The sequence below is a fragment of the Ceratotherium simum genome, chromosome 15, assembly GCF_057802395.1.
Source record: "Ceratotherium simum simum isolate JZ-2026a chromosome 15, ASM5780239v1, whole genome shotgun sequence".
Taxonomy (NCBI): Eukaryota; Metazoa; Chordata; class Mammalia; order Perissodactyla; family Rhinocerotidae; genus Ceratotherium; species Ceratotherium simum.
This window is the reverse complement of record NC_141914.1, coordinates 21684726-21705121: the sequence shown is the minus strand read 5'-3', so window position 1 is coordinate 21705121 and position 20396 is coordinate 21684726. Positions and strand designations below refer to the sequence as shown.

General features: G+C 48.1%; 1 protein-coding gene across 1 annotated transcript in view; it reads left to right on the top strand.

The window, feature by feature from the left end:
* Positions 1 to 19953, top strand: part of GPR156 (G protein-coupled receptor 156) — an 88340-nt gene extending 68387 nt beyond the window's left edge. The window contains exons 6-10 of the mRNA XM_087439663.1: positions 1582 to 1707; positions 2701 to 2796; positions 6099 to 6335; positions 12364 to 12522; positions 16820 to 19953. Of these exons, the coding sequence (XP_087295789.1) occupies positions 1582 to 1707; positions 2701 to 2796; positions 6099 to 6335; positions 12364 to 12522; positions 16820 to 18169 (1968 nt within the window). The 3' untranslated portion in view covers positions 18170 to 19953. The remainder of the gene's footprint in view (positions 1 to 1581; positions 1708 to 2700; positions 2797 to 6098; positions 6336 to 12363; positions 12523 to 16819) is intronic.
* The last annotated feature ends 443 nt before the right edge of the window (positions 19954 to 20396 follow it).

The following is a 20396-nucleotide window of genomic DNA, read 5'->3' as shown; positions in this document are numbered from 1 at the left end:
GGCTACACCAATTTACATTCCCACCGACAGTTCACAAGGATTCCCTTTTCTCTGCATCCTCCCTAACACTTATTATATCTTGACTTTTTGAAGACACCCATTCTTACAGGCATGAAGTCATATCTCGTTATGGTTTTGATTTGCATTTCCCAGATGATTAGTGATGTTGAGCACCTTTTCATATACCTGTTGGCCATCTGTATGTCTTCTTTGGAAAAATGTCTCTTCAGATCTTCTGCCCATTTTTTAATTGGGTTATTTGATTTTTTGCTATTGAGTTTTATGAGTTCTTTATATATTTTGAATATTAACCTTTTATCAGATATATGACTTGCAAATATTTTCTCTCATTTGATAGGTTGCCTTTTCATTTTGTTGATGATTTCTTTTGCTGTGTAGAAGCTTTTCAATTTGATTTAGTCCCAATAGTTTATTTAAACAATTAGTTATCTTTTAAAGATATTTAAAAATAAAAATCAATTTTACATTTTTCCATGAAGTTAACATTTCCAGAGTTCTTAATTTCCTTGTATAGTGCCATATTTTCATCTGGTGTCATTTTCCTTTTGACTGATGGATAGCAACATTCTCGTGCAGGTGTGCTAGTGCTGAATTCTTTCAGCTTTTATTTACCTGAAAAAATCTTTATTTCACCTTTGTTTTTGAAAGATATTTTTGCGGGATGGAGAATTCTAGGTTGAGGTTTTCTTTTTTACTTTTAGTACTTTGTAGTTTTTCTTCCACTGTCTTCTCGCTTGGTCTTATATCTGATGAGAACTCTGATATCTTCCTTGTCTTTGTTCCCCTCTACATAATATGTCTTTTTTTGCTGGTTGCTTGCAAGATTTTCTCTTTATCACTAATTTGGAGCAGTTTGATTAAGCAACTGATTTGTTTTTATCTTACAAACACCATGAATCATGTAACTGGTTGTGCTTCCTTCTTTTCATTAATTGACAAAAACTCAGTTCCACATTTCTGCCCCAAATCATGAATGTTATATATGCTCCTCACCTGAGCCTTCATCATAATTCTGTTTATCTTCTCTTTTCCCTGATATTTTTCAATTTTTTATCCTGTTGCAGTATATGTATTTTCTTAATTTTATTTTTATGGTCACAAAAGTAACACATTTTCTTTGTATTAAGGCAAATAATTCATATATACATAAAGAAAATGCTAGTAATCCCCCTTCCCTACCACCCTTATCTCTCAATCCCACCCTCCAGGTTAATGAATGTTGACAGTTTTATATGAAAACTTCCACATCTCTCCATGTGCTCATGTAAACATATGTATAAATAATAGTATATTTATTTTATAAAACTCCTTGAATCCTTTGTGGGAAAAGGCAGGATGTGGAAAAGACAAGTAAATGGAAATGTTTAATGGTGATAATGATGATATGGCTATAGAAATCATTGTAAATATTTAGTATATGTTTCATCTTTGAACAATGGATTTGAAGCTCCCTGGGAGGGCTAACCCTGAAGCCTGTAGCCCAGAACACATAGGACACTCTAGCCCCTGTGTCACACAGCCAGCAAGCTAAGGAAAATTATGACCTTGGCTCTTTTACAGATAATCAAAGACCTGCAGCTACTGGGGTTGGTGGCCGCCCTGGTGATAGCTGATGTGATCCTGCTGATAACATGGGTACTGACTGATCCCATCCAGTGCCTCCAGATTCTTGGTGTCAGTATGACGGTAAGGGGCCCAATCCCTGGAGGATTTAATTCCTGAAATGGGGAGACTGGCTTCTGTGGGTACACAGGGGTCATTCTCCCAGTAACAATCACTGTGTAGTCATCCTCCCAACAAGAAGATAAATGACCCAAAGAGGAAGGAGAATCAGGAGCTGAGGCTATCGTGAATGCCCTGCCCCATGTCTGCAGGGAGGGCTGCCCTCCCACTGCTACTCCGAGTGTCTTCCATCGGCGTCCACTGAGATGTTAGCACACTGGAGTCTGCCTGGCAGTTATCTCTGCCTCGACATTATCAATAATGAGAACTTTCAGCTACAGAAAGTTGCCTTCCTCTAATTGTTGAGAGGGAAAGGTAGTATTTTGAGACGGTCTTTGTAGTCAGTCAGCCCGGATTCAAATCCCTCAGCTTTACCACTTACCAGCCATGTGACCTTGGGAAAGTCATTTAACCTCTCTAAGTCTGTATTTCCTCATAGGTAAAATCAAAATAATAATACTACCTGTTTCTTAGGGCTCTGGTGAAGATTAAGGGAAGCAATGCAGGTAAAGTATTCAGTTGTGCCCAGTACGTGGTGCTCAGTTAATAGGAAGTATTATATTTCTCCAGCCTCACGAGGGGCTGAGGAATACAGTGGAATCTTGACGTTGCAGATTTAAAATTTAAGGTTTCAACTATTAACAAATAGCAGGAACATGATGTGAAATAATTTGTAATTTTGCTGATGGACCAACTGGAATCGTTGAGGTAGCAAAGCACATGACAGAGGGGTAAGCCCTGCGGCCACCAAAGGTGCACATGTCAGCCCAACCTCATCGTCTTTTCCTCCAACTCATAGTCACTCTCATTTAGATTGTAATGGAGTCACATAAATTTCCCCTTAAGGGGAAATTTATACGCTGTAGAGGAGTTCACATTCCAGGATGTTCACAAAGATCCACTGTGTGTTCCTGGCAATTGCGGGTGTCTTCAACCCTGACTCTGTGTCCCTCCTAGGTGACAGGGAGAGATGTGTCCTGCTCTCTGACCAGCACACACTTCTGTGCTTCCCGGTACTCAGATGTCTGGATTACTCTCATTTTGGGATGCAAGGTTGGTAACCACATCTCCTTGGGGTACAGTCTCTCTCTCACCAACAAAATGGATATGAAGTGGGAATTACAGGAATCAGCGAGATAATTTCTGCAAAGAATCTTGAAACCAGAGGAGTCCTGTTGATGCATAATCTCAGAGCCATGACCCTTATTATTTCTCTACTTTTAATTTGTTTTGGGGGTCACTTTTCCAACTCTTTGGACTCCTTCATTCTTCCCCCAAATCAAGTGGAATTCATCCACTGTTTCTCCCATTTTTTGGTCTGGTTTTTTAATCAATTTGACCATACCAGTTTTCTCCCCAACTCCCTGCAAGGAGAATTATGAGGAGATATTCTCTCCAGCTTAATCTGTTCTCTTAAGTGCCCTAAAACCCTCTGTGTCTTCCTTCAAGGTTCGGGTCCAGAATCCTGCTGCCTTTCACCCCCTAACTTTCTCACTGTGGTTTGAGGTGAGCTGGCCCTAAGACAGATGACAACAGCCATGAATCCTTGGAGTGATTCCAGCTGCCTCAGAGTGTCTCCCATACTGCCCTGAATCTCCCATCATTAGACTCATTTGTCTCTGTTGGATGGCAAAAGTAGGATGTTATTTCCAGAGGTTATAGGATACCTATACAGGGCACTAAGGGAGGTCTTTAGATACCTGTCAGCTGGTTTTCAGCTTGGAGGGACAGAGACTCTGGCTTGGGGGTGCATAGGGCAGGCCTGTTTCAATGAACAGGGCAAGCCCTGCATGGCAGGAGGCCCCCTGTTGACTCTCAGGATAGAGAGGCCTGGTTGACTGCTGGCAGAGGAGGAGTTTTCGTAGAAATACGTGGTCTTTAAAGGTAAGCTTTACTCATTTCACCACTAGGAAAATGTTCAACTGGTTGCTTCTGAGAAATAGGCCCAGGGATGGGCAGGGCTGGGACAGGGAAATGTTGCTTTTTAACTATGTACATCTATTAGTTTGACAGAAATATTTTTACAAGAAAACACTAGGACGTGAACAGCTCTTATCTCCAGTTTCTTGCTAATGGTTAAGAAAATGAGCTTCATCACATGACAGAACAGAGTTTGAATTCTAACTCAGCCCCTTCCTGGCTGACCCAGAACCTCATTTAACGTCTCTGAGCCTCAGTTCCCTCGTACGTAAAATGGAGATGACGATAATATCCTCTCAGAGCTGGTCAGAGTTTCAAAAGTTAGTGAATGTTCAGAGTTTTCAACCACTCCTGGCCCATAGTCAGAGCTCAATAAATTTAGATATTATTATTAATCTTCTGCTGCCCCCTGGACAGTCCTGGAAAACACAGTGCCTCTCCCGGTTCCTCTAGTCCCTGTAAAGAGCATGTCCTCCCCAGCACAGAGACTCAGCACTTCCCCCATAGCAACTCACTTTGCGACTCAACTTGATTTATTTTCTCCATTGCCTTTTATATACTCCCATTTCCGTTTTATTTCACTGTAATATCTTTCCATAGGACAAAGAAAATAAAAGGGGAAAAGAATGCTGAGCATCAGGAAACTGACTGAGCCGGACGCCATGGGCTCCCTGGTCAAGGAGCAGTTCCTGGGAGGACCAGATCTCCACATTAAGTTCCAGACCCCCCACCTGAGCCTGTCAGCTGCCCCACACACACACACACACACACTTCTCAGCAGTGGAGGCGAATGACTTAGAGTCTTGGATGTGATTCCCTCAAACACGAGTCAAGGATATATAGAGGCTTTATTCAAACCTAGTTCCCTCTTGGCAGGAATTTTAATAGAATTAAAACATTTCAATAGAATCAGATTTGAACATTTCAAAACCATAGAATTAATTTCATTCACCTCTGATGAAATTACTAATGATCCAACTCTGCCAAATGCCACCTGATGGCGTCAGCTCCCCAAAAGTCAGACCCCACTGGTCTCCTGACTCGTGTGTCTTCTGGTCGTTGGAGATCTCAGAGTGGCCTCGTTTCGCCCTCAGGCCTGTTTTGGGGCAGTAGGCATTAGGGGCACCCAGAAGGCATCTCTGCCACGCTGACTCCTTCGCTGTCGGTACAGCCAGGCCGCCAAAAAATTATCCTCAGGGCCGTCTCTGCAGGTGGAGTTGGTCAGGCCGTGTGATTTCAGGGTCACTGGCAGGTTATTGTTAGTTACTGTTATTTCTCCCTCTGAATCCCCATAGTTCCCACCCCCACCTCATCCCCATGGCATCTTCACATTCTGTGTTATTGAACATGTACATTTGTGTGCGTGCCTTATTAAATCTCCCTACCAGACTGAGCTCCTTGACAGGCAGGACCATGACTTATTCCTCTTTGTAGCACTGGTTCCTGCCCTACACTGAGTAGGATACTTTGCATATAGTCAGGTGAACATGTGTTGAATCTACATAGTATTATGTGATATTGATTAAAGCTTTGATTTCTCTTTAAATGCAGCTCCTTCTAGGAGAGGTAGGGCTTTAAGGTGCTGTGAGTCATTTTCTCCTTAGTACAAATGAGAAATCTGAGAGCAGGTTTATATTCACGGGAAAGAGGAAAGAATAGGCCCCTGGGTTCCTGGTGGTGGGGGCTGAGAATGTCACCAAGCGGGTGAAGGGTAGAGATGGAGCCTCTGCTGTCTGGGCCTGCCCCAGAGTCTGGTCTAGGTCCCAGCCTGCCTTTGTTCTCCTGTTTCCACTCTGCATCTTCCATAAACACCCACTGGCACAGAGCCACTGCTAGCCTATGGAGCTCCTTTGTGTAAATTAGAAAAGGCATCCCTTCTAGGCAGATGCAGTCTTGCAGGTGCAGGGCTTGGCAAGCAGATGGTGCCTTTGGGAAAATTAGAAAAAAGAGCCCCTTTCTCGGGGCACTGCCCCTGCGTGGCACATGGCGTGACAAGCAGACCACAGGGCTATTTCAGCTTCCACATGCCCTTCAGCTTTGTGTACTGTGAAACCCCACATGGGTGCAGTAGCCTTCACCACCAGCTGCACAATGCACCCACTGCCCTCCTAGTGCCCGGTAGCCCAGCTACACCATCCTGTTCTGTGCTTCCTCCTGGCAGAGTCCTGTCTGATGGCTGCTGACTTGCTGACCTCTGATCAACCAATTATCAGTGAAGGAAAGGAAAATAAAGTTTATTAAGCGCCTACTAGGTTAAGGGGCCACTCTAAGGGTCTTCCCATGTGCTATCTTAGTAAATCCTCCTGGTAACCCTGTAAAGTCCGTATTATTATCCCTATTTTACGGATGAGGAAATTGGTCCCAGCCTACTGCTCTGTGACTCTGAGCCTGTTATTCCACTTCTCTGAGCCTCTGGGTCTCCCCTCCGCCTCCAGGGCCTGCTGCTGCTGTATGGTGCCTACCTGGCTGGCCTGACGGACCACGTCAGCTCTCCTCCAGTGAATCAGTCTTTAACCATCATGGTTGGGGTCAACCTCGTGGTGCTGCCTGCTGGGCTTCTTTTTGTGGTCACCAGATACTTGCACTCCTGGCCCAACCTGGTCTTTGGACTCACGTCTGGAGGCATCTTTGTTTGCACAACCACCATCAACTGCTTCATCTTCGTTCCCCAGGTATGCTCTGGCGACGATGGGACAGGGCCAGTCCTGCTGGTCACTCCAGAGGCTTCGCTGGGCTTGATAAATTGCTCGCTTTGTTTCCTCCAGAGACTTTTGGGTACATGTTATTGGAGAGTCAGAAGAAAGGCGGAGTTCCTGGTGAGCTGGCTCCCTCTCTTCTCCCCGACTCACTGTCCTGAAGGAGGGAAGTCCAGCGTGGCCGAGCAGTGGTGGCAGCCTGTTTCCACCCCTGAGAGGCTGCCTCACAAGACCGACTTTTCCACCCCCCGCCCCAGTCTGCTTCTCTCATCCCCTGTGCCCCCTTCATCCTGATAATGTCATTTCTTTCACTCGCCTGGGAGTGAGGAAGCTTGCTTTCTTTCCTTTTTGGGATGGCAGATATACAAGGAAAAACTCATTTGGAATTTTATGCAATTTAAAATGCTTTTCCTTTCTTTTTATTAGAGAAAAATGTAGAACATTCTTTTTCTTTTTACAACAAGGGGAAATAAAAACTAAATAAAAATGTGTTTCATATTATGGGGATTAAAAAAAAATCAAACGAGCGAGGAAGATAGAAGCAGAAATATCCAGACAGCGGAGAGGAATAAAGGGAGTCAGAGGGAAAGGGAAAGGAATCCACAGACTCTGAACGGAGTGTGATGTTAAATTATTCCTCTTATGCCCGAGGGTACCACTGAGCCACATGGATCCGAGTTAATGAACTTGGCGTTAGACACTTTTCCTGTTTCCCTTCTAGTTCTCTTTTTCCTCCCCCTGACACCTCCCTCATCCCATTACTCCCTCAAGACCCCATCCTGATTCCCATTGCAGCTTCCAGTTGACTATGAAGGACTTCTCCAGGAGGGCGCTAACCGATAATTGAAGTGTTGGCAGATGGAAGGTTACGGTGTATTTATAAAAGGGAAGAGTACCCTTTGGGGCGTGATGGTGTGACGGTCATAGGCCCTTTACTCTTCTTCCCTTTCATAAATTCTCATTAGTATACTCAATAGAATAAACAAATATGGGAAATCTGTAGCAGCAGCACTAAAAACCAAGGATGGGTTTTGCCTTTGTGCCAGAAAGTAGAGGAATTTTTGCTGAATCTTAATGTTATAAGAACTGGATTGAAGGAGGCCATTGAGAGCTGAGGCTTATTTGTCTGGGATGTAGCAGAAAAGGGCTATCAAAAGCAAGGGCTATTCCTCCTGGGAGATGGGGAAAAGGGTGTGGGGAGGGAAGCCCACCCCCTAGGCTTATGGCCAACGTTGTTGGTTGGTAACCCATCCACCCATTGCCAACCCCTTTCTTCCTTGCTCACCTCCTCTATATAGGCTGAAGGAGCTAAACACTTGCTTTGCCAGCCTCCCTTATAGCTAGAGGTGCCCATGTAACACAGTTCTGGACACCAAAGGTTTTCTGGGAGGCTTCCGAGAAGGCTTTTGCTTTCCTGAAAAAGCTATAGGTGTGGCTGGCATCACCTCTTTACCTTCTTCCTACCTTGAATGTTTGTGATGCCTGGAGCTATAGCAGCCATCTTGTGACCATGAGGGAAAAGCCAAGAGAATGTATTTACTATGATAGGAAACTATAGCTCTTCTCATGTAACACTAACAATTCAGGGGTAAAGGACCTATGAAGAGATTCTGCAGTTCACAAGAAGAGGACCACAAGTTTCTGAAGATCTGGAGAAGCTACCTTCCTCTGAAGTAAAATAGAGGGTTTTAGAACACATCTAATTTGTCTTGTCAGTGATTTAAAGGATATTGCCTCTCTTCAGCTAAAGCAAACCATCATAAAAAGGACATAATCTTGGATCACGAAATATTGAATAAGGATGAAAAATATTGTGTAGAATTTAAAACCCCAGTAGAAGCGTTGAATAGACATTTGGACATGGCAAAAGACTGTATTACTGAATTAATTTAAGGAAACAGAAAACAAGGAGACAGAGGAAAAATGAGAGACTAGGTAAGAAAACATGGAGAGCACATCTAGGGATACAGTTTAGAGCTGAAAGAGAACACAATAATTTGGAGCCGAAGTAATCACCAAGGAACAATTAGAGGAAATCCTTCCTGATCTTAAACAAGTGGATCAGCAACCTCCATGATGTGGCCCTGCTTATATCTCCTCTCTCCACACTCACCTCTGTGCCTCTTGCCTCCTAAGCCTCGGACACAAGGCTTCCGCTCTCCTTGGTGTTTGAATCCTCAGCACCTGAGAAAGTAGAGATATCTAGGTGCACTCCCATCTATACACAGACACAAAAATGCAGGGTGAAGTTCACCTTGGAATCTGACTTCCAGGTTTGAACTGAGCAACAAGCACTCGATTTGTTGAGGTGGGAGTAGAAATGGAAATTTTATGGGGTACAGGATCTGGGTGGATGGACAGCGTTGGCCTTTCTCTGTCCTCCTCTGTCTCACTCCCCTTTTCCTCCTACCTGTCTTGAGCTTCTTACTGTGTCTTTTCTATTTTCTCTCTCATGCTCTTTGTCCTCTTGAACTGACCATGATCTGAAACTAAAAATATGTTTTATAGTCTATTGTGTTTTAGGTTTAGGAGGTAAATTCTTTTTCAAAATATAAAAGTAACTGAGGTCTGTCAGTTTTTTGTGTGCCTCTGAATTGATTTTCCCTCCAGCTCAGTGGCCTTTGGTAGAAGAAAGACTCTCCCTGTGAGACCTGCGCTGGATAGTCCCAGGAGAAAAGGACAGCTGAGCAAATTTGGACAAGCGTGTGGGGAGAGTTACGTGGGGAGGGGAGAGACCAGGGAGGGGGGCTTCCTTCTTCCCACGGAGCCTTCTGACAGGACTGTGGTGGGAGGGGTTAAGAAAGCAAAGGCACAGATACCTCAAGGGCAGGTAGGCAGCGCTAGAGAGCTGGGTGGAATGGGTGACGTTACTCAAGAGGCAAGCGAACCGAGTAGCGTTCTACACAGGCCCTCAGCAGATGCCTAAGTGTTTCTGTCAAACACTGAGGTCATCACCAGCATTGAGCCAGCCTCGGCTTTTGTGACCTGATGTGACCCATCCCGACACCGCACTCCCCCTTCCCTCCCTCCACCTCTGAGAGGCAGGTGGGTCGTGAGGAGAACACTGTTTTCTCCTCTAAACCCCCAAAGCGTTTCATCTGCTCCTCCCTGAGGGTCCTTACGACGTTCTACTCTGCCTTACAGTTATCTGTATATGTCCCAGTGTCCCTCCTGGACAGGTGAGCTTCTTAAAAGAGAGCTTCCTTCATTCGTTCATGTGTCCATCCATCCACGTACGAACTGCTGGGAACGTGCAGTTACACACATGGCCCCACCTCTAGGCTCAGTTGGGAGCTGACATGAAAGGAATTATAAACTGGTGTTAAGTGTTTGAGGAAGGCGTGTTACACGACATGGAGGAAGGGGTGCCCCGGCCTGTCAGGGAACTTGGTGACACCTTGTCAGAAAATGGGGTATTTGGGCCCAGTCATGAAGGAGGAGTGAGAGTTCATTGAGCAGATTGGGGAAGGGTGGTGGGTGGCATTTGTGGGAGCACCGTGACCAGAGGCAGAGAACTGTGAGAGAGAATGGGGTATATTTGGAGCACCACAAGTCTGTGCTCCTTTTAAAGCACAAATTGAAACAAGGGGAGCGTGGCAGGAGGTGAAAGAGGCCCATGGGGTGAACTGCTGAAGGCCCTGCTGTATCCTGTGAAAGACTTGAGATTTAATGCCCCTGTATCATTTCCTATTGCTACTGTAACAAATCACCACAAAATTAGTGGCTTAAAACAATACAAATGTATTATCTCACAGTTCTGGAGGTCAGAAATATGAAATGGGTCTTATTTGTCTAAAATCAAGGTGTCAGTAGGTCTGCGTTCCTTCTGGAAGCTTGAGGGGAGAATTTGTTTCCATGCTTTTTTCCATCTTCTAAAGGCCACCTGCATTCTTTGACTGATGGCTCCTTCCTCCATCTTCAGAGCCAGCAGTGTGGCATCTCCAGATTTCTCTCTTTCTGACCTCTATTTCCATTGTCACATCTCCTTTTCTGACTCTGACCCTTGTGCCTCCCTCTTATAAAGACTCTTGCGATGACACTGGGCCCACCTGGAGAATCCAGCATACTCTCCCTGCTTCAAAATCCTTAACTCAATCACATTTACAAAATCTCTTTTGCCACGTAAGGTAACATATTCACAAGTTCCAGGGGCTAGCAGGGGAACATCTTTGGGGAGCCATTATTTAGCCCACCACAGCCACATAGCCCAGAGGCTGAGAAAACAAGAATATGCCCGTCCTTCTGGAGGAAGGACCATGGAGAGGTCCTGACTTTGTGACCTGAGGGTCATTTATAGCTATATTCCAGAAAGCCTGAAGGGTCAAGTCTTAAGGACCAGGATCTTCACAAATGGGGAGTTATGCGGGGCATGGGATTTAGTCACAGGGCACCACCCTGGCTCCACCCTGCCATCTGAGGGGGAGACAGACCAAAAGCCCGGGCGGCACGCTTCCACCAGTGTTGAGCAGTTCCTCCAGCAGCCCTGCAGAGACAGCTCGGACTAGGGGCTGCGGGAGAGAAAGGAAAAGCTCTCCTGCTAAGGAAATGAGGGGACTCTGAAGGGAGCAGAGATCCGTGACACTGCTAGGGTCAGTGGTAGGAAATAACAGCAGGAGGTCTGCTCCATCCACCCAAGGCCATAGAGTGACCCTGTGGTGCTGGGCTCCAATAACTCCTGAGTAGGGTGGTAAGCTGCGGGCACCCTAGGGAGGGGGCCTTCGAAAAGGGCGTCTGAGCGGGGAGGTTCTTGGCCTGACCCAGCACAGGTCACACAGACTCCTGATACCATGAAGGCCTCATGCTGAGTCAACAGAGGACCCAAGAGGACTTGGGTGAGGATGTGGTATTGAAATTGGTGGGGAGATTTAGAATCCTATGAGATTCACCAAATTTGGGTTACACTCTATAGTCAGCTTGATAAATAAATGACGAATGAGCAAAGAAATCCCAGGATCCCTGTGAGGCTCTCTCCAGACGCCTCAGCAGCATTTCTAGAGCTAAGGTGCCAGAGGGCCAGCGCACATCGCTGGGATTCTTAATTATGAGTATTGCTAGGGGAAAAGAGAAGCTTCCAGCACTGCGGCCTCCCTGGCATTCACGTGACTGGCGTTCACTACGTAGAGACAGTGTCCCAAAGGCTCAGGAGCATGCCTCTCTTTGTGAATGTCCTGTGTTCAGTTCCATCCCTGTTCACCTAAACCAGCCCATGCTCCCACAGATTGTTTCTCAAAACCAGGTTCTCCTGAAAAGCTTTCCCGAGGACCCCCACAGTTAACAGTCTCTCTCTTCATCAGCCGTGCTGAGGGCATGCGGTGTGGCACAGCGCCCATTACAGCTGCAGCTCTGCTGCTGACTGCTGTGTGGGCCTAGACAGGTCATCCTCCTTCTGAGTCTTCCCTCATTTGTCAAGAAAAAAAAGCGGTCAGATCTCAGGCTTTATGTTCTATCATTTTTATTGATTTTTATTGACATTTGTGGTTTTCTGTCTGTCTGAGTCTTGATTATTGATTTGGGTTAGAAATCCTTCAGCTAGGAACTGGTTTTTCAATAGCAGTAAGCACACCATTACTCAACAAATGAAAATAATTAAGAACAGCTACATACAACTAAAAACAGTTTCGTTTGAAACATACTGTACAGTGTTTACATGACTTAACCCTGTGATAACTTCTAAACTCTGGCTTGAGAACATGGCTCTAGAAGTATACGTCATCTCTGGTTTTCTTTGACCAGTGCAGCAATGGGTGGGTGGATGTGCTATTTCATCTACCTGTCATCTTCTTCTTTGGGTGTTTTTTTCAACTATATGTGCTTAACATTCTCTTTACCTTCTGTCATTACTTTCTATGGAACATTCCAGAGTAAAGTACATTTTAAGGAGAGAATGGCTTGTACATAGGTGTATCTGGGACACTGTCGTTCCTTGATGTTTTTGAGAAAGAGTGATAGAATGTGTTTCTGGGTGTGTAATTAAATAAATAACATGTGTTCTTTTATCTAACAGCTGAAGCAATGGAAGGCATTTGAAGAGGAAAACCAAACAATCAGACGCATGGCCAAATACTTCAGCACTCCCAGCAGAAGCTTCCATACCCAGTATAGTGTGGAACAGAATTGCCATGCGAGGGGAGAGAAAAGCTCCATGGAAAGACTCCTCACAGAAGTAAGCAAGACCCCTGCCGGGCAGATTCTCTGTAGAGAACTCCAGTCACGCATGGTGGGCCCCAGATGTCTCATTGCTGACATTCTTTCTTCTCCACCCATTCCTCCCGTCCCAGCCACTCCCTTAGCAGCAGGCAAACCCTCCGCATCTCCCCAGTGACCCTCCACTGCTGACCCTCACCCACTTCGTCCATTCATTGGACAGGTGTGTGCCAGGCATTGTGCTCAGTGCTGATGAACAAAACAAATACAGTCCCTGCCCTCGTGGAGCTCACAGACGAGTGGAGGAAATAGATATGATCAAATACACATATAACTGTAGATTGTGATAGGAATTATGAAGGGAAAAATCAGAGTGGTAAGACAGAATAATGGGTGGTGAGGGCAAGGGAACCTAATTTAGAGTGGTCAGAAAAGACTCTCCCAGCTGAGAGCTGAAAGTTAAGTACAAGTTGACCAGCCAAAGAGTACAGCGAAAAGCATTCCAAGCAGGGGGAACAGCATTGTAAAGGCCTTGAGTAGTAGTGGATGCTAGCTGCTTCTGTATGATACATTCTTTCTTTACATAGAGTAGTCCCCTCATTTCCAAGCTCTTACAGGGCCCCTTACTGTCTTTACTTGAGATACAAGAAATCTCAATCATCCTACCAATCCAGAAAGTCAAGAAGTGTCTAAACATGGGGAGGAGGACTGAATAGGGCCTCTGAATATCATAGTAGCACCAAGCAGGGACCAGGCAGCCCCCAGCCCTTCTTTCTTCTGTTCTTGAGCCAGAGTTGGCACCTCTCCCAGAATCGGGCAGTGTGGTGTGGGCTTGAAGAAAGCACGTGGAAAAGCCGAGGCTGCGCTGCCACAGAAAGGAGGCACAGGGCCCAGAGGAATTAGTCAGTTTTTTCACACTAAATTCTGTTCCATATTTTTTTCAGCCCAGAACATACCCGAGTAGATGCAATTTGGGAAACTATGCTTTTTTGTAATTGGACTGACACCTGGGTGGCAATAGTCCCTGTGTGCGAGGGTGGTGTGATGGGGACCTAAGAAACACAACCGATGAAGGATTAGCGCCCCCAGACGCTCACTGTCTGTGCCCCTCTAGTCTCTCACACATACCGTCAGTTCTGGACCCTTTTAATCCATCAGAGTAGTACTTCCTCTCCATTTCTTTACTGTTTATGAAGCATTCAGGACCTTCTTCCAAAGCCAGATTCCTTCCCACCTGGCAAGGGAGTAGCATTGCCTTTGATACGCTGTGAAGTCTTCAAAGAAGCATTTTTTCAGCTAAACAGAAGGCCAGAAACTTGGCAAAAACAGCCAGGATGGTTTTCATTCATGATTAGCTAATGCTGGAACAGCCAAGTGGCCTGACTCTTTCGCCTTATGGTAATTTGTGACGTGCTTTTTGTACTCCTGCCATGCTACCCTGCTTCCCACGCGGTGACTGAACCTGCTCTACCCAGAAAGGGGCCTTGAGTCTGCAGAGGAAGAGCCCTAACAGGGAGCAGATGCACAGGCAGTAAAATGCTGGCCTCCTCCCGCACCCGACACCTGGAACATCTTTCCCAGAACAGGCCTGAGAACCAGCAGCCGGTCCCAGGGCCCCGTGGCAGGCCTTGGGAGCTTCCAGTGTCTGAATCCCAGCCCCAGCACTGCCCGGTAGATAAATATCAGTATCTATCCTGCCTCCATATGTGCACAAACCCACACTCCAGCTTCTCGGTTGCAGTTCCCTCCTACGCAGCCCCCTCTGCCGCCCTGGTGTCCTCCTCTTACTGTCCCATGATCTGGGCAGTCCATCTTCTTATTCTTGCCTCCCTTGTCCCTCTGGCTGCGGGTCCCTGAGAGGCTGTTTGGGGCAGCATCCATCACTGACTTCCCAGGCTGTGTGAAGGCCAGCAGATAGAACCTTCCCTGAGGTTGAAGAGCCTCCCTTCTGCACACTGCAGCAGAGGAAACTCACCTACTAATTACTTTTCTTCCTTGAACTATAGAACCAAGAGGGTGGTTCCATTTCTCCTTATGGCCTGCACCTTATGAAACACGCCTGTGGACATTTTGCTTCTCCAGATGTGCCAAAAGTAATGATTAATAAACTCATTTAAATGCAGCTGCCGTGCCTGGTAGGTCCGATTTTGGTCTCACAATGGCCGCGCCTCAAGCCACACCTCTCATTAGTATGCAGCCATGCAAAAACAGAGTCTCACTTCCTTTTCTGAAAAAAGGGAAATTTACTGTTTAGGCTGGCGTTTCTAAATCTGTCATCAGTCAGCTTCAGATGTTTGGTTTGCTGGGAGAAGAGTATTCTTCCCAACTCAGTGTTTATCCTCTTTTCCTACACTCAAAGGAATTTGTGGATAAGGCACAAAAAGGCAGCACTCAGCATTCACTAGCTGGGGGAGTTGTCATCCTCTGGTGGCTTCCTCCTAACGCTGTGAGGCAGCAGAGGCCTCCTGAAGCCAGCGTGAGAATGTGCAGGGTGCGCTTCAGGAGGAGGACAGGTGAGGAGGAAGAGAGTTGGGGTCCCTCCTGTGCAGCCAGCACAGTCACCCCTAGGAGATCCCCAAAGAGATATCTGGCACCACCCAGGTATCATGAGGAGCCTGGATGAATGTCTGCCTGTTATTCATCTACTCTGCTCCTGGGGAGCCCTTGAGTCAGCTACGCTCCCCCGTGACGCCCAGACCTTACAGTCTGCAGGTGAGGCAGAGCGGGGACGGCAGGCCAGTGCTCAGCTGCAGGTCCCTTCCGCTTATTCACCAATTACTCACTGGTCCTGGACTCTCTCCTGATGACAAGAGAGGTAGACTAAACCAGGATGAAACTGGGAGTACCAGTAATCAGAAAAATCACCTTCCTGCTTATAAATAGGAAGCAGTGGATCTGCCTTGGAATTGCTTCCAGAAGACTATTGCTGGACTAGTTTACTCAAGTTACTGCTCCTTTAAAGGGTCACTTCTGGGCAACTCTCCCATATCAATGTGAGAAGAGACCACAGGTTCAGTCCATAGGCAACTTTTCTCAGGTATCCTAACGATGGGAGACATCCTTCTATTTCTAGGGCATAATAAATGGACTTCCACATGCTTATCCTCAGCTTGTACAGAGGATGGCAACACAGACGCACCATTTTGGTCTTCAGACAAGCACTTCCGAGAGCATGATGCTGTATTATTACCTTCCCCAAACCCTCAACTCCATGTCATCTGCCCCAAGACCATCAGTTCCCTTCCCTGCTCCTCTGCCTTTGAGCATCAGAAATTTCAGAAGGTGGACATAAGGTCTGAGCTAGAGAATCAGCTGCTGTACCACCAGAGGATGCTCAGGGCACACCCACCGCCAATACTCCTCCTCCTACTTCCTGCCCTGTGATCTCACAATTAGAACAGAAGCACCTCTGCAGCTCCGACCTCCCTGCTCTCCCGGGCACAGCCTGTTTATCAGCTAACAGCCATGCTGCAGGTAGGCAGCTCAGTAGCAGAACTGCCCCACCTCATTCATCTTCAGGGCTCCATTCAAGATCTGAATCAAGCTATCAGGGACTTAGTGCCAACAATCCTATTTTTTTTTAAAAAAAACCTTCTCAGTAATTCCGATGCCTGTGCTTCTGTAGGAGATATCAACAGCTGATAGTGCCACATGGCGGGTTTGGCCTCCCACCCCCAAGGTCCAGCTGAGGGAGGTAATAACACCAACCTGAGACTCCCGTTGGCCCCCCTGGCTCCAGGCTTGTCCCTTTGGCCCAGGAATCTCCATCCTTCTCTCTGTTTTTCTCATTTTCTAGTTTGTTTAGCAAGAAGCAAAATATTTGTTTCCCCATTCATTCATCCCCTTGAGATGGGCCTCAAATTTGTCTGTATTTTGCAAAAGTGTAATAAACGCACAGTTGGGCCGTCCCAAACGTTATTCAGACTGGTGTCCTGCGGGGTGACCTGGGCCTCTCAGTTCTGAGAAAAGGTGAGGGGGGCTGCAGCAGCCAGCCAGCAGCTATACGAGCCTCCTCTGACCTCGCTTCTCAGACAATGCCACACAGTCTGGGGACAGAGGGGGGCTAACATCCTCCCACAGTAACTCATGGTTAACTTGAGTGAGCACCGCGTGTCAGTCGCCGTGCCACGCACTTGACTCGCGTGAACTCATTGCACCTCATGGAGGCGCCTCCTCGGAGCCTGAGATCACCGGTAATACGCGGAGGAACTGGGAGTTAAACCAAGGTCTTCTGAGGCCGCGCTTTCTCCACAGGGGAGACAGTGTGAAAACCCTCAGTGGCATCTTTTGTTGATGGTTTTGCTTTTATTTTACAGAAAAATGCTATGATTGAAAGCCTGCAGGAACAAGTCAACAACGCCAAAGAGAAGCTGGTGAGGCTGGTGTCAGCGGAGTGCGCCCCTGAGCCACGCGGGTGGGCCGTCCCACCTGCCCCTTCCCACAGCAGGGACGTCCTGGCTGCAGCCTCTGCCCGCGGCCTGGCGGCTCAAGGGCCTTCGGAATGCCTCGCAGACTCTCAGAATGATACCAGCGCGGCCGCCCAGGACTCCCAGAGCACCTCAGTGCCCTCCTCGAGTGTGCCGAGCCTGGAGAGGCATGTGAAGGAGGCCAGCCCCTCCCCGGGGCAGGAGGAGAACATTTCTTACTTGAAAGACTTTTCTGATCATTTAGATTCGGGCTGCAGCCAGAAGCCACGGGCTGGGCAAAGCCGGGGTGCAGAAAGAAGAGACCAGGTACCCACGGCCCCCCACTGGAGTCTTCCACCGGCTGGAGAAGGCCCTGTTCCCCAGAGGCAGGGGCAGCTTCAGAACTCAGAGGAGCGCCAAGAGCGGCTGTCAAGAGTCAATTCAGTGATCAGGGAGAAGCTTCAGGAAGTCCTACAAGATCTGGGCCTAGGCGCTGAGGCTCCCCTCCCCTCTTCCCCATCTTGCCCCCAGCAGGCCTGGAAGGGCAGTGCTGCCCCCAGCCCCAGGAAGATGCCCCTCTCCAGGGAGCTGGGCTTCAGCCCATACATGGTGAGGAGAAGGCGAGCAGCGCAGCGGGCTCGCTCACTCTTCCCGGGCTCTGCACCCTCATATGTGGGGCATCGGGCAAATAGGACTGTTTCCAGGGCACACAGTGGGCTAAAGGAGCAGAACGGGTCCAGCCCCTGTCTGGACCCCCAAACTGCTGATTCCAGGGTACCAAGACCCTCTTCTGGGAAGCCTTTACTCCTCCCAGATCCTCAAGGCAAGCTGTGCACCCTGGAGGGCAGCAAACAAAGCCACACAGAGCCCCAGGGGGCCGGAGGGAGCCCTGTAGCGTTTCCACACCAGCCTTCTGGTTCTGGCCGGGCACAGTGTCCCGCTGCCCCACACCTATCCAGAGCCTTACCAGACCTGCCTGAACAGCAGCAGGTGCAGCCTCCGGGGTCCCCAGGCTGTCTCTCCCTGTCTTCTCCATGCAACTACCTTGACACCGAGTCCAGCAGCTCAGACGAGTTCTTTTGCCGCTGCCACCGGCCCTACTGTGAAATCTGCTTCCAGAGTTCCTCTGACTCCAGTGACACTGGCTCATCAGACACCGACCTTGAGCCTGCTGGGGGGCTGGCTTCCTGGGAAAAGCTGTGGGCCCGCTCGAAGCCTATTGTAAACTTCAAAGATGACTTGAAACCCACACTGGTGTGAGAAGCAGCAGAGCAGGTCTGGATATAGAGGTCAGTCCAGGACAGGCCGTACCAAGGCCTCCAGGAGGAAGGCCCGTTCTGGCCTTCGGGAAACAGACCAGTGCCTTGCGGTTGACCAGCCCTTACCATGTCTCAGCTGTGCCTGCTTGAGCACTGTGCTGCCCTGAGCACTTCTTGATCTATCAAAAGAGGGGTATTGCCTGTCCTCTCACTACCTCACAGCATTCCTGTAAAAGACTCCAGTTGAGTGACCATAAAAGATACCCTTTGGATAAAAGGTGCTGAATGAGCACAGAGGGGTTTCTGTCCCCGTCAGCCTGTATGCTACAAAACTCTTAATATATACCAGAGGGATGGCTAGGTGGACAGACAGATGGAGAGATGGAAGGAAAATTTCTGCAGAACTGGAGTTGTGGACTGTGACCCATCGAACTGGCCTTTTGGTGGACTGATCTGCTAGGATGATAAATCTCCTGCGGGCTTGGCTGTCCCATCGTGGCAGGGGGTGGTTTTGTTTCTGCTGAAGGTTGTGAACAGCACCGCTCCTAGGTTCCAGCTTCTGGCCAGACTCAGCTCAGAGCCACCTCTGCACCAGTATTTGGTGTTCCTGTCTTTCCACCATTGTGGCACCTTACCATCATCCCTGAGACTCTCAGGTCACCATGTGCTCACAGGCTACCCAGATCTCTCTCCTGGGCTCGGATGACACCTGAGGCCCAGACTGTCTCCTGGTCCTGTGGCCCAACCCTTTGACTCTGCCAGCGGTGCAATTTTGTACTGGGGGGAAGCCATCTCTGTTGGGGTGGGGTAGGCCCCGTTGGTCAAGAGATGCTTTTGGTGCCGTTGGGGTTATGTGACCACCGATGGCTACATAGACCTGGAAATAGAAAACGGGGGAATAGAAAGGAAGAAATGTGAGAGAAGAAGGCAGGAAAGAAAACATGTTCTTGAACATTTACTTGAGTCTGGCATGGTGCCAGGCAATATTAAATTTCAGTAATTCTTTATGATAACCCTGTGAAGTAGACACTCTCGTTCCCACTTTTTCAGATGGGGAATATGGGGAATGTGAGGCTTAGAGGACTGAGGTAACTTCCCCAACATCACACTGCTAGAGAGTGGCTCATGTAGGACTCACCCACAGCTCGTGGGACCCCAAGTTGGCAGACTTCCCTTGGGACACATCTCTTCACTCCTTCTTCTGGGAGGGGTAGGCAGGCTTGGCAGGCCAGACAGTAGATCGGGGCAGTGTAGGAAAGCCGAGCTGTGCTCACTCTGCAGCCCAGGATAACAAATCTGGGTTCCTCGCCTGGGAAGCAGCCCTCCACTGCCTCACTGCCTCAAGGGCCCACCAGCACCTCCCAAGGGAGCCAGGGAGGTGGTGAAGGATGAGTGACAGGACCTCATCTGCCGCCAGACCCACAGGGACGGCCCAGCTGGGTCCACTTCACTTGTTGCTAAGCTGGTTGTTGTTTACAGGCTGTCCCCTACCACCCCTCGCATGTGTGTCTGTGTGTGTACACGTTTGTGTGCAGGAGTTTGGGCCTCATTAGATATGCTTGGAGGGGGGCATTTGGCCCCAGATATTTCACAGAAGATTTATCATGGACTCTCGGGGTCTGCCGACACCTTGTGAATTTCCAGACACTGGACTGGGAGGCCCTCCTGGTAGCACAGCTTCTTCTGTCGTTTAATTTTAAATACAAATGTCATAATTTATTCTGCATGTGGGTTTGCAGTTTCTGCTTGTGCCGTCCAAACGATACCTTAATAAAAGAGAAATGGCTCCCAAGGCAAGTGTCTTCAGCAATTGTAGTCTCGTGCTGTGGGGGAGGGGCATGGAGAAGACTGAACCACCCACAGGAGTGGACATGCAGCAGCCAGCAGAGTTGCCACTGGCTGACCCTGGGTTCCGAGTGTATCTTCTACCAGACTTCCATTTGTAACAGATTCTTCTGTGGTCTCCTTGCGCAGCTTCCTATCCCAGAAACACCTGCCCCCGTGGATAGAGGAAACTCTGGAGACCCTTGATTCTCCCCACTCATTGGGCATCCTGTGGTTGGGCTCCTTTCCTCCCAGTGTGTCACCACTAGCAGCCTCCCATTCATTAATGTGGACTGTGCAGGCTCTAAACCTGGCATTTCTTCTAGCCTTCTCACTTCCTCTGCTCCTGTACCCTCGGTCCCACCATTCCAGCCCTTCCACATCTCCACCCCTCTTCTATCTAG